The sequence below is a fragment of the Callorhinus ursinus genome, unplaced genomic scaffold (assembly GCF_003265705.2).
Source record: "Callorhinus ursinus isolate GAN/ISIS: 27379988/994484 unplaced genomic scaffold, GSC_fseal_2.0 scaffold32, whole genome shotgun sequence".
NCBI classification, from domain to species: domain Eukaryota; kingdom Metazoa; phylum Chordata; class Mammalia; order Carnivora; family Otariidae; genus Callorhinus; species Callorhinus ursinus.
Window position 1 is genome coordinate 11,766,270 of NW_027397094.1, and position 13,067 is coordinate 11,779,336.

Genomic DNA, 13,067 nt, shown 5'->3' on the forward strand with positions numbered 1-13,067 from the left:
ACATTGGAGATTGAATTGTGAAAATTAATTGTTTTTTTTTTTCCCTTTTACTCTCCCCTATCTACAGATGAAGCGTTTTTTGACTCTGACAGGGACCCTGAAAAGTGTTGCTTGCTCTTACAGTTTATTTTGAACTGTTTATATAAAATCTTCCTTTTTGATACTCAGCATTTTATCAGTAAAGAGAGAGCCGAGGCCCTGATGATGCCCTTGGTGGACCAGGTAACCAAATAGAACCATCTTTTTTTTTGACAAACGATGAGGAAGCCGCCATCCTTGTTAAAGTGTTACTAGATTTTATATCTACTAAAAATTACAGCTGCTGGGTTTTCTTCTCCAGGCTTTTTTTTTTAATGAAATTTCTATTTCAAAATTGATTTTTCATTTTGAATGGAAAGAACTCTTCATAGTGGTGTGTACTAAGTTTTACTTTTGAATTTTTCAAATGAAAGGCATGATATAAGGTATTATGGTTAGATTTTTAATTTTCTAAAGTTGGATTTATCGAGAATATTTTAGGACTTGTCTGCTCTCTGGAAGAACTCCTCTCAGCTATTCTGCTGGAGGGAAAGGGGTGATGCTAAGGGCTAGAAGAGTCTGAGCTCCAAAACCGTGGTAAATTTGTTCTAGAGAGAGAGTACTAGAATTACACCTGGTTTTTGAGCCTGCTGCCATTGTGAAAGAGAGTAAAAAATTATTTATACATTGGGTATTTTTTCAAACAAAAAGGAGACTCGTTGCTCAAAGTCCTTGTCTCCCTCTTCATAGCTAGAAAACAGGCTGGGAGGGGACGCACGCTTCCAGGAGCGGGTGACGAAGCACCTGATCCCCTGCATCGCGCAATTTTCAGTGGCCATGGCAGATGACTCTCTTTGGAAACCACTTAACTACCAGATTCTGCTCAAGACAAGAGACTCCTCACCCAAGGTAGGAGCTGTGGTTGACAAGCACCGAAGCTATGTGTATTCATCATACCCAAACAGCCTTAAAGCGGTCAAGGATATAGGACCCTGGTAAATTAGCAGGACACGCTGCTTATCTTCTAGAACTAGAGGTTGCTTGTGAGGCAGAAGTTTGAGCCTGAGAAATTTTTGGTTTTTACTTAAAGGGTATTTATAAATAATAGAAGTCCTCTCCCACCCCCACGTGTTAGACACAAGTACTAACATTTTCTAAATAGTTTTAAATTTTGAAAAAACCTGAAGTAATTCCTCGTGTTTCTTAAGCCGCCTTTAAATGTCCTTGTGTTCCCAGAGACAAACTTTCAGTTTGCCCGCAGAACATTCCTTTGAGTTAGAGCAGTGATATTACCTCCGTTGTATTTATCAGGCTTAGGATTTTGTGGAATAACAAAAGGTAAGCAGCTCACTGACCTGCACAAGGATGAATGGAAATTAAATTCCATGCCTGAGTGTCAGTGTTTTCAAACTGGTTGGCAGTGCATCACCATTTCTCTAATTATCATACAAGAGCCTCAGTGAATAAAACAGACCAAAGCAGAATTTTACTGAAAGGCTTCGTACTTGAAATTTGTAATATTTATTAGAACAAAGAGAACAATGAGGCTATTTTCATGAACCCCCAAATTTTAAATTTCAGGTTCTTACAAAGTTGTAGCATTAAATTTATTTGAATGTTTTGTTTTGATAGTATAATATCAGTAAAGTCTGGTTTGAACATAGGTAAAGACGCTTTTTAAATTAATTTTGCTGTATCCAAATATTTTTTAAATGATCCAAAACTAGGAGGAGGACTAGTACAACTTTGATTTCAAAATGAATCACTGGGGTGCCTGGGTGGCTCAGTCCATTAAGCATCTGCCTTCAGCTCAGGTCATGATCTTGGGGTCCTGAGATCGAGCCCCCCGCATTGGGCTCCCTGCTCAGCGGGGAAGCTGCTTCTCTCTCTCCTTCCTCTTCTGCCCTTCCCCCCTGCCCCCAGCTTGTGCTCTTCCTCTCTTGCTATCTCAAATAAATAAATTCTTTTAAAAACAAAAAATAGTGGATCACTAACAGTGCCCGATGACTGCTTGCATTACTTGTCATAGACCAGTCATGTGAGAGACACCCAAACTTTTTTTAAGTTCCTAGACTAGAACATCATAATACATTAAGTGTTTTTTAATTCTGTGCTGAGCATGAGACCGGAGCCAGCGCCCATCCCCTCCCATGACTGTAGTGGTGACACCGGGTTCTGAGTGAGAGGCCCTGCCTGAGGTGACCAGGGATGCTTTTCAGCCAGGCCAGCGTCATCTCTGACAGCTAGGCGAGCCAATTTGGAATGACACTCTTGAGTTTGTGTGTAGCATTTTATTTTTAAAGGAAAATGTGGGGGCGCCTGGGTGGTACAGTCGATTAAGCTTCTGACTTGGTTTCGGCTCAGGTCCTGATCTCAGGGTGGTGAGACTGAATCCCACATTGGGCACCATGGTCCAGCACGGAGTCTACTTAAGATTCTCTCTCTCTCTCTCTCCCCCTTTCCCCCAACTTTCCACCACCTGTGTGCGCATGCGTGTTCTCTCAAAAAAGAAAATGTTATTAAAAACATATTCACATTAAGCCCTGCAGTACTGGAAGACACTTATAAAACACTGGTTTGTAGAAGGTTGCTCATATTATAAACGGAGCCCAAATTGTTAAATTGGTATTCTGAGATGAAAGCTGACTGGACACAAGGGGAGCAAACTCATGTGAAGGAACGTTTAGTGTAAAAAGTCAGAGGCTGTCTCAGGTTAGTCATAAGATATAAATGTGGCAATACTTTTTGGAGTTTTTTTAAAAATCCTCATTCTTTACCTCTTTATCCCTTTCAGGTCCGCTTTGCTGCTCTGATTACCGTGTTAGCATTGGCTGAGAAACTAAAGGAGAATTATATTGTCTTGCTGCCAGAGTCCATTCCTTTCTTAGCTGAATTGATGGAAGGTAATTCCTAAACTACTAAGAAATAATTTCAGTAACACTCTGTGAAAATGTGCCCGGTGGTAATGGAAATGTGGATAGAATGTGATGAGCCCTTGGCTCCCATCCTCCGCCTGCACCGCATCTCCTGCTGCTGCAGACACAGGAGGCTGAGCTCCTGTTTTGAGTAGGGTGGGGAGTGTGCTAGGGGGCTGCCCCAGGATCATAAGAAACTTTGCTCACAGTGTAATCTTCACTACCTTTACTTTTATGTTTATGATGGTAAAAACATACTACAATATGGTTTTTCATCAACCTTGGACATTTAGATCATTGACTATTTTGGTCCCCATAGGGTTATTGTAGTAGAGTGTCTAGTGCCATTAAGGTTGCAGTAGGTTAGCTGCCTGTAAATAATGACCAGCATTTACTCCGTGCTCTGCATGGAGGATCTCATTTAATCCTCATGATGGGCTGTATGCCATTATCCCTGTTTTCATAAAGGAAGAAACTAGAGGCTTGACGAGGATTAGTTTGATAATGTGAGTGTGATAGGTAGAAGTGGGGTTTGAATCCAGCCCTGAGCAGTTGTGGACGTACCGCACACGTGCCACCACGCAGGCCAAGGGAAAACGGTTCAAGTCTTATTAGGACAGACAGAGCCAAGTAGACAAATGGCTTTTTCATATTAATGGTTCACTACTTTTCTAAAAGTACATTCACCTCTGTTTCTTATGTCCTGGACAAGGGGCATCACTAGGAATTCAGAATTTTCACTACTGCACCACTATTTTGGGGGCTCTGTCTTACTCAGCTTCCAGGTCTGAGACCAAGAAGGGGGGGGTATGCTGAGGAGGAGGAGAGGGGATGCTCTCTGCTGCACTGACGTTTCATTTCCCTCTTTTGACTGAACAATGGCCAGAGAATGCAAGACCTGAGGTATTAGACGAACGATAATTGAAGCAGGAGATTGTTCAGTTTTTATTTTTGTTTTTTAGATGAATGTGAAGAAGTGGAACATCAGTGTCAAAAGACTATTCAGCAACTGGAAGCTATACTGGGAGAGCCGCTCCAGAGCTACTTCTAAAACTTTGGGGTTTTGGTGTTTCTTACTCTGTTCAGAGGTCAGATTTATTTTTCATATTTTTATTTTTGGGTGTTTGGTACCATATTACTTTTGGTACCCTGACACCTATGCGGACTCCTTTACAAAATTCCCCCCTGGTTTGTGATCCCATAGAAACCTCTCCAGCTACCTGTACAGAATTGCAGCAAGAGTAAATGATACCTGGGATTTGTATACAGACTGCTGTGTTTGTTTAAACATTTGCTGAAGTCTTTTCTGATTGAAGTTACTGATATTACGGACGTATTTAATTTGGGCACTCAAAGGTGAAAGTACCTCATTTAGACTGTAAAACCTTAACTCTCTTCCAGAAAGGGATGTCTTATGTACATGGTATCCATGTCAGAGATTTCACTCAAGGTAGCTCTTCAAGAAAAGGACATTACTCAGCAGCAGCACTTTGGACTGTAAAGCGATTTGGAATACTTTTCATTTTGGGTAGATGACACTTCAGCCTTAATTTTTGTGTGTGTGGCCACAGAGGGAATTGGTTCTGGAATACATTTCTCATTTAGGACTACGATTGTCTTTACCCTTCAGTCTTTGGGGGCGCCAAGGCAGTGGGCTGTGTAGGCAGAGGCCACAAATAGAAAAGGCCCAGAAATACTAGGTGGCATGGCTCCTCCAGGATTAGAAGTGATCACATTTCCACTGATGGTAATCCAAGAATTACTTGTACGATAAAGTATCAGATTTGTTTCAAAGCTTTGAGGTTTTCTAATCTCTGATGTCACGTGAAGTAAAGGCTTTAAAAAAATTAAAATCTGCCATTAAGGCATTTTATTTACTTAAGGCCTTTAAAAAAATTTTAAAGCATCTAAGACTGCACATAGAATGTTTAGTTTGAAAGCCTTTGTTCTAATACAGAAATTTAGTGCAGAGTTGTGATGAAACAAAAGGCTAAATTGCAGCTTTGGAGAGATACCACTTGCTAGGAATGTGTACTCCCATCTAAGAAATCTCTTGATAAGATTAGTAAATGTTAACAGCTTCTTCTTAAAACACATTAATATTTTGGGTTTTTTTTCCTGTCAAAATCTCATGTCTTTTTTAGTAATACTTGATGTTTACGCTTTTGTTACACATGAAGGTATGTTTAGGTATTAGAGGAAACAATGTATGTGTGCTTTTATTTTTCTCTGAGTAAGCCCTCTGATGTTCTTTAGAAAGGGGGAAAAAAAAAAAAACCCTGGGGATTCCTTCTACAACTTTCCCAGTTGAAAGTCAGGACCCCCCTCCTCCACCTCCCATGAGCTTGGCAAGATGCAACATAATAAATTAACATGAATAGAAAAGAATTAAGTGCCAGAAGCTTCTACACTGAGTACTTCTAAAAAATCAGATTGCTAGTCTTATTATTTGTACCCATATACCAAAAAGACTATCTAACCAAAAATCTGTAATGAAAATATTTGTAAATGCTGGCAGCATATTCAGCCCAGCAGTTTAACAGATAAAATGATCAAACTGATTCAGCTTTTTTTTTTTTTTTTTTTTTACCTCCCCACTCCCAAGCCTTGGAAATTTCTTGTAACAAGATCTGACCTGTAAGAATTGTACAAAGAACTTCTGCCAACTCGCTTCAAAGAATAATAGAAAAAATTACAGAAATGCAACAATTTAACGTGCTGATACAGGTTTGATTTTAATCACTTAAAGTAGAACAGTGTTTTGATCTCCGTCGCTGATGATGAGGGACTAATCTTTAGAAGAGCTGAGAGGCAAGGTTGGTTTGGATGAGGCCAAGAACAGACTGTTACACCACTTCTCTCTGCTCCATTGGTCTCAGTGTAGTTTACCCTCTGATTGATAGTGCCTATTTTATGAACAGTCATGAAACCTCATCTTGACATTGTTTCGTTGAAGGCTTCTACCTTAAACTTTCTACTGGAGTATGTGTAGACTTCGGACTCACCCTGAATTCAGGTACTCTAAGCATTTACTGGTACAGACATCAGGGGCCTGACATCAAGTTAATTTTAATACCATTGGTTTTGTTTTGCTGTGTTTGTTTTTTGCCTTAATCTTTGTGCTGTGTTCAGATTTCGTAGTGTTAAATTACTCGGAAATGCTTACAGCTAGTACAGCTGGGTATTTATCGTGCTAAAGGAAACTGCCAGATGTAAGGCAACATCAGTCCTTTCCATTATGGGATATGATTGAACTTTGGGTATGAAAGTGATCGATGGAGAAGTAATGTTTTGTAAATTAGTTCATGGAGGTGATTTCACAGCTGAGTAATTATCTCTGGTTACTTTATGTGATTAATGCCTGTAGAAAAATCAGTGGAATGATATGAGAGCAAAGAAGATTCTGAGCTCAAGAGAACAGGGAACAGAGTGGCACTGTGCTCCACTGTATACTTCTATCCACAGCTCCTAGCACAGGGCTGACAGAGAATAAGTGCTCCATGCACATTAGCTTCTGTATCAACCGATACTTGTTGAATGTGAAGCAGAGGCCAGAGTGGGAGAGAGAACAGGAAGGCCTGAATAATGACTTTTTAAGTTACCTGTTGCCTCAAATGTCCTTAGTCTGTGCTAGACAAAGCCACAATGCGTGGCAAGGACTGAGAACACCTAGGAGGACTTCATGTTATGCAAGCTCATTTTAACAATATATATACACAAATATAATAGATGCATTTTAACAAGGCCAGGGTTACATAAGCCATTCTGTATTTCAGTTTTTGTAGCAAGCATATCAGCTACCAGCTCCTTACTTCCAGTAAGTGAATATCTCCATCAATTTCCAGCGTGTCAATATCGCTAAGCTCTTTAAACCTGTGTTTGTACTCCAGGCTGTGTACACCATTTACCGCAACCTTGAATTCTCTAGCATCACAATAAATTATCATCTGGAAGGAAAGTACACACAACATTAGTGGCTCCTCTTGGTTTAACATTTTTTGTTTTTTGCACATTAACAGAATATCAAAATGTAAACCCACTGGGTTTGCTTTATACACAGAGGCGTTCTCCCAGCTTGCTGCTGTTAACTTCTAAGACTGTTAACTTCTAAGACTCTAAAGTTTATCTGGTAGTAGCACCTTCTGCCTTGTCCCACTCAGGGAAGTGACTCTGAGTATGCTTGGAGCCTCACACTGTCCCCAGGGCCTGAGGCCTCCATGCCCTCCACACGTTACCTACACTGTGCCCTTTCCTGCCCGTCGCTCCCAGCAAAGTTGCGCCCCCCGCCCACGTTTGGGAACTGTAATGACGTCAAAAACTGCTGCCAGATTGACACAGAGGAGCGGATTCCAGCTTACGGGTTGAAAACCAAGGGACTTTTCTGCCTTAAACTCTAGGGTCTTAGACAAATCACACAATCAAAAACGTCAGAAGTTTAGGGCACTCTCTAGGACTGCACAGCTGCGTGGTGACCCTGACTTCCATCCCAGCTCAGCACATCTTGGTCTCCATCTGTTTCCCAAAAGCTCAGGATTCTGTGAATCCACAGAGGAATGAGCATTCTGGCAAAGATTCAATTCAGATTCATGACTGGTGTGAGCCTTTCAGAGTTGTCTTTGCCTAAAACTCAAAACAGTGAAAACCAAAAGAAACTACAATCACTTTTACACCAAAAACTCCTACTTCTGGTAACACATTCCCGATGCCAGTCAGCCACAATTCTGCCAGTTGTTCTCCACTCACACTCAAAGGACCAGTTTGGTGAACCTGCACTGTGTTCTCCCTTCTGTCTCTTCCCTCTGTCAAGGCTTCAGAAGAGCAGAAAGGAGCAGCACAACCCTGCTGCTAACCCGGCTCCATCCCCAGGGACCAGGCTGAGGCAAAATCCAAATCTGCCAAGAAGCAAAGACTGTATTTATTCTTTTGCTCTGACTAGTGAAAGTGGCTGTGAGGGGAAATTCCATGGATAAAAGAGGTGACAGAATCAAAGGCTTTAGAGCCATGTAGAGAATTGGGGAAAATATCCATAACCTGGGATTCTGTCATCCTCACAACAGTGGTGGGAATCCCAGTTTCAACCAGGTGGAAGGGACCCTTGGTGAGGTACCTTTAACGAAATCTCAAGAGAACACAAAATACAGCCTCATGCCCAGAAGGGGCAATAGAGGGGCACAGTGGGAAGAGTCCATCGGTCCCCCGCATCGTACCAGAGCAAGCGCGGCACCACTGCTTTACAGATGGAAGGGAACCATCTGCGGCCCGGGGAACATACTACCGCCGAACAAGTACAAAACGGGCAAAAGGCCCACAATCTATAAGAAAACATGGAACAACAAAATCCCTCACAACCATCTGATGTTCTAGAACAGCTCATAACAACCTGATCTGATGATAAAAGAAATTACAAAACTGAAAGATATTTTTTAAAAGACTGTGGCAGCTGAATAAATGAATCTGAAACAATAAGGAACAGAAGATACTGGTTAAAATCAAGCTAATGGCATAATGGAATAGTCCCAGAATCTCAATGAAAGCATATTAAAAAGGCAGGAGTTTGAAGCAGTTAGAGAAAAACCAATCACTACAGAAAATTAAAAACAGTGGTCCAACATGAGGGTAATTACTGTTCCTGAGGTAGAAAACTAACAAAAGGAAAAAATGATTATTTAAAAGAATTCTTGTCCTTTTCCATCTTAATACAGAACCAAACTTGGGGTCGGTTCAAAGAACAAGTTATGTCACTGGTTTCCTGTCACCAGCCCCAAGGATCCACTTCCTTCTGGAGCAGTCACCTCTGTCTCCTGCCAGTGAGCCCCCAGTCAGACTCCTGCCAAGCCAAGAAACCCCTGTGCTGCACTCCCCACCTCAAATCATCCCCTCAATCTGGAAAACCCACCTTTAACTTCACCCTCCTACATCCTTCTGAATTCCAAACCAATCTCCACACCTTCCAGGGCACCTCCTACGATTAGGGCACATTTGTTACTCCACATACCGGGAACTTACGAATACACATGAATGTCCGATTGCCTGACGTTCCTGCCTTTAACAGCTAGTTTTGATGAGTCCTTAAAGAACTCAACTTAATGGTCCAGAGCATGTGACAGTTTGGAGAACGTAGAAGCATGACTTAAATCAGTGACCCTGAATGACCACATAAGGCAGTGCTTCACCTAAGCTGGTGAGTGAACCTAGCCAACCACGTCAAGACTACTGTGTGCTCAGCATCCAGAAACACATTTTGGGAAAGGTTGTGTGACCATAATATTCACACATTTGGGGGACTCAGGACCATATGTCTTAGTAAGGGTCTAAACATCTCTCCCCTTGAATAATATACAAACAGGACTAACCTGGAAGAAAGGACTGCCACCTACAGCTATATATAACCAAGACGGCAGGTGACAGAGCAAACAACTTTATGGTTCCTGTGTCCTTATGTTCACTTAGATAATATCCTAAACCTGTTTCTCTGTCCTGAGGCAAGGTTCCGGTTAAAATTCCTATGAACTAATGTGGGGCCACGCAGTAATAATTCCAAGCCAACCAGGTGGTATTCTACTGGCTGCGCCACTTACACCGACCAAAGTACTGTCTTTTGAATGCCCCTTTCATAATGCAGACCCTCTCCAAATAAAAGCCACGCGCAATTTCCACGTAATTAAGCTAGGACTTGAGTTAAAAAGACCATTTATCCTACCCCTCCTCTCAGGATTCTTTGTCGTGTCCCATAAGAAAATCTTACCTCAAAGTACATCCCAGGACTAAATGGGAAACAGGTAATATTTCTCTCTTCTTCTCCCCAGGACTCATGAAGAAAAGAATTTCTTACAAATGCTTTCATATTCAGCCGTGGGTTCAAGTGAAGAGCAATATCCTTTGATTTTCCTGATACTAGGTTAACATTAAAGCTTTTGAGAGAATAAAAAAACACAAAATTAAGTTGAAGACAGCAGTGCGGTTTCTGCAATTTTAACAATCAGAACTGAGCTCTCATCACAACTACACAAAACACGTGCACACAGATACAGGAATGCAGATGAAGGTGAAATTTTAAATTCGGAGTTAGCATTCCACTGATGTAAATATGCTCTTTGCAAAATAAAAATCTAAAAAACTTGAACATCAGAGTTGAGACCTCGGATCTGGGTGGGAAGCAACCGAAGGGTTAGAGCAAGTAACCTAAATGCTGCTTCAGGCTGCAGGAGGATACGGTCCTCTCAAGTACTATTCTCTTTTAATATTTACAACTGTTCTTGAAAGTGATTGCTTTCTAGGAAATAGCTAATTTCAAGCTTTCAGAAGTCTGAACGTCTCTAGAAAAGGTTCTTAAGCAGAAATTCTACAAGTCACATGACGTGAGGGGCCCTAACGCGAGTCACCTGACCTGCCGGCTGCCCTGGAGTTCTACAAGGCACAGGTGGGCTTCCCGGACAAAAACGCCACCCTCTCGTCTGGCCACAAAAAGCCTAGCTCAAAACACTGGCCTTTAGTCCTGATTCTGCCACCAGCTAGTTGTTAGCAGTCTTGTTGGCAGCCTGACCTCCTGTGGCTTTGACAGTCTCACCTTCTCAGTGAGGATCAGGACCCTACTCCTCTCCCAGGTCACAAGACTGGTAGGGCTATAAGGCAGTAAGAGACGTGCGGGCAAAGTACTCACACTAGTCCTGGTCACAGTGATACTGACCCTTTGGCAGTTTTATTCACTTCTCCTTTAATGAAGACGGTTCGTCCAGGGCCCATGGAGGAGTTCAACCTCGCAGTGAATGGCAGAGTCTGAGGAGAAACCACAGTCAGCACTAGGAAGCCTGCAGAAAGTGACCTCATGGGAAAACTGTCCAAAGACACGGGGCAATGTTTAAAGCCCTGCCCCTGTGAGCCCCAGCGGTCAGCACCGCCCGGCTCACAGCGAACACTCAAGGAAAGCGTTTCGGGGGAGGACATGAATGCACGTGAAGTGGGGCCTGAGTGAAACACACTCCGAGAACCTCGCCTACACTTGGGGTCTGCAGCCGTGCTCCACATTCTGCCTGAGGGGAAGCAGCCCCGGGGGGGAGCATTACAGAAAAACAGCCCAGAGCCTCGATGCCCAGCTGACTCTCCAGGGTCAGCACAGAAAGGCAGAGTGGCTGCTTTGGGCTTCTCCTGAGGGTAGAAGTTACACATTACCAGCTAATTGAAACTTAATTGGTTATACGGAATTAAGAAAATTTTTGGCTCTTCAAACCTTTGACAAACAGCTGGTAGGTAGTATTTTGGCGCAAGTCAAAGTGTGATTGGCAGTCGAACCTTTGCTCTTGGTGTAGACAGTTCTGGGTACGGTTTTAGAAATGTCTCCTCTATTACTAGGCTGTTGGGGAAAGAGTTCTGCAGTAAGGTAGGGAAGGAATGAAGCTATCTTCTAAGGTTTAAACTATTCATGTCCTGGGTGATTTTATAAAACATTCCATGTTATAACCTAGGCAAAAATACTTACAAAATGTGGTGTGTCGGACTTCAGTACCTATTGGAAGAGAAAGTCAAAGTGAAGACATTTGAAAGGGGAAAATTACATTTTATAACATGAGCAGTCAGATCTTACTGGTTATAACGGCCAGAGCCTGCGCTTCCTGACGGGGTGGTGCGGACTTTGATGGGCTACTCAGGCTGGGGATACAGTCTCATGGTCCTGGTCACCTGAAGCCGGTATCCTCCAGCATAAATTAATTTTTCGTAGGACTACACATGAACTTAAGACATGTTTTACTTGTTCTTTCCAAGGTGCTCCCAAAATGCTGAGATACTATATTCCATCTATTAGGTCACATGTTCCGAGACCATTAAGGCATCACTTTCTCCATTAATAACAGAGACTCAGTGTTTAGACTGTACTTCTTCCTACTGGGGAGAAGATGTATGTGGAAGTTCGTGTGTCAAGGCACCGTGTTCAGTATTTACAAATACCGTGTGCCAGTTCTCTTCAACAGTTAAAAGAGAGGGGTTTGTTTGTTTTTTTACATAAGAATGGTGGGTAGTGGGGAGATACACTGAGAGCTCGAGCATCTGCAAAACATACAGTGACTGGGACAGAAGGAAATGCCTTAATTTTCAAATGCTTACTTCCAGCCTATTAATAATTAATTAAAAATATTTTTTCACATTAAAAACATTATTTTAAAAAACTCAGCTTGCCTGCCACTTGATTTACATGGAAACTAAAAGAACATTTTTAAACTGGTAGTTCATAAAAAGATTTAATATTTACATTTTCTTTACTTATCTCTGTCAGTTCCAGAATAGATGCTTGGGTACTTCTGAAATCCTGAAGATAAGATTAATTTTTAACATCCATCAGAATTCTAAATACAATCTCCCTGACACATCAAAAAGAAAGAATTATAAATAATACTAAACATGAAAGCATGCTTGAAAATTATAATCCAAAAATGTACTTCACATTAGGGTCCTTTCCCCTATCAGACTGGCAAGCGTTACAGAGACTAAGAACAAGCATCGAGAAGAATGTGAGCAAGCGGGCATGGCTGCTGAGACTTCACCGCTGGAAGTCTTTTTGGAGAGTGAGCTCACCAGCCCTCCAACTAGTATCAGTTGTAACTTAAAATGCACATACCCTTTGACTCAGACTTTCTACTTCAAGAATTGATTTTCGAGAAATCCTCCCCTGTACTCCTATGTCAAGGAATTAGCCCCTGTTAAAAAGGGTTTTTGTTTTGTTTTGTAATAACTGTTTTGGGTTTTGTTTTTGTTGTCGTCGTTAAAACCATTCTAGATTTGAGCTCCTATAGACATTAAAGCCCTGGCCAATACACAGCGTGCTACCAGTCTGAAAGATTTACTTCCAAGAAATTAATACACTAATGATGGAAACATTTACAGTATTTTTATCTTAACAGAAGACGTTAAAGATATTTCCTACCGTTTCATCAGAAGACATCACCGAAGAAGACCCCAGGCCATGGAAGGGTACTCACCGAGCTGAAGCTATAACCAACTGAGTGGACATTCACTTTGCCATAAATGCCCAGAGTGTCTATTTTCCCTGGGCTAATCCTGTGGGCATAGAGCAGTGTATGTTTCCCATTTACAGCCACCTAAATGGAAGCAGAAGACAGCCCAGCACCCCCAGAAAAACAA

At 41.8% G+C, this 13,067-nt stretch overlaps 2 protein-coding genes across 8 annotated transcripts in view; one reads left to right on the plus strand and one right to left on the minus strand.

Moving 5' to 3' along the window:
• HEATR1 (HEAT repeat containing 1) overlaps positions 1-4,197 on the plus strand; it is a 46,475-nt gene extending 42,278 nt beyond the window's left edge. For all 3 annotated transcript variants that reach the window (XM_025850881.2, XM_073879012.1, XM_025850756.2), the window contains 4 exons: positions 68-222; positions 769-927; positions 2,813-2,921; positions 3,896-4,197. In XM_025850881.2, coding sequence (XP_025706666.1) covers positions 68-222; positions 769-927; positions 2,813-2,921; positions 3,896-3,984 — 512 coding nt within the window. In that variant the 3' untranslated portion in view covers positions 3,985-4,197. The remainder of the gene's footprint in view (positions 1-67; positions 223-768; positions 928-2,812; positions 2,922-3,895) is intronic.
• Positions 4,198-5,634: 1,437 nt separating this feature from the next.
• Positions 5,635-13,067, minus strand: part of LGALS8 (galectin 8) — a 41,464-nt gene continuing 34,031 nt past the window's right edge. For 4 of the 5 annotated variants that reach the window (XM_025850883.2, XM_025850882.2, XM_073879014.1 and 1 more), the window contains exons 5-11: positions 12,905-13,024; positions 12,178-12,234; positions 11,410-11,436; positions 11,161-11,283; positions 10,621-10,709; positions 9,679-9,844; positions 5,635-6,880 (exon numbers count right to left, since the gene is read on the minus strand). In XM_025850883.2, the coding sequence (XP_025706668.1) occupies positions 6,731-6,880; positions 9,679-9,844; positions 10,621-10,709; positions 11,161-11,283; positions 11,410-11,436; positions 12,178-12,234; positions 12,905-13,024 (732 nt within the window). In that variant the 3' untranslated portion in view covers positions 5,635-6,730. The remainder of the gene's footprint in view (positions 6,881-9,678; positions 9,845-10,620; positions 10,710-11,160; positions 11,284-11,409; positions 11,437-12,177; positions 12,235-12,904; positions 13,025-13,067) is intronic. The other variant, XM_073879015.1, reaches the window with a different exon arrangement.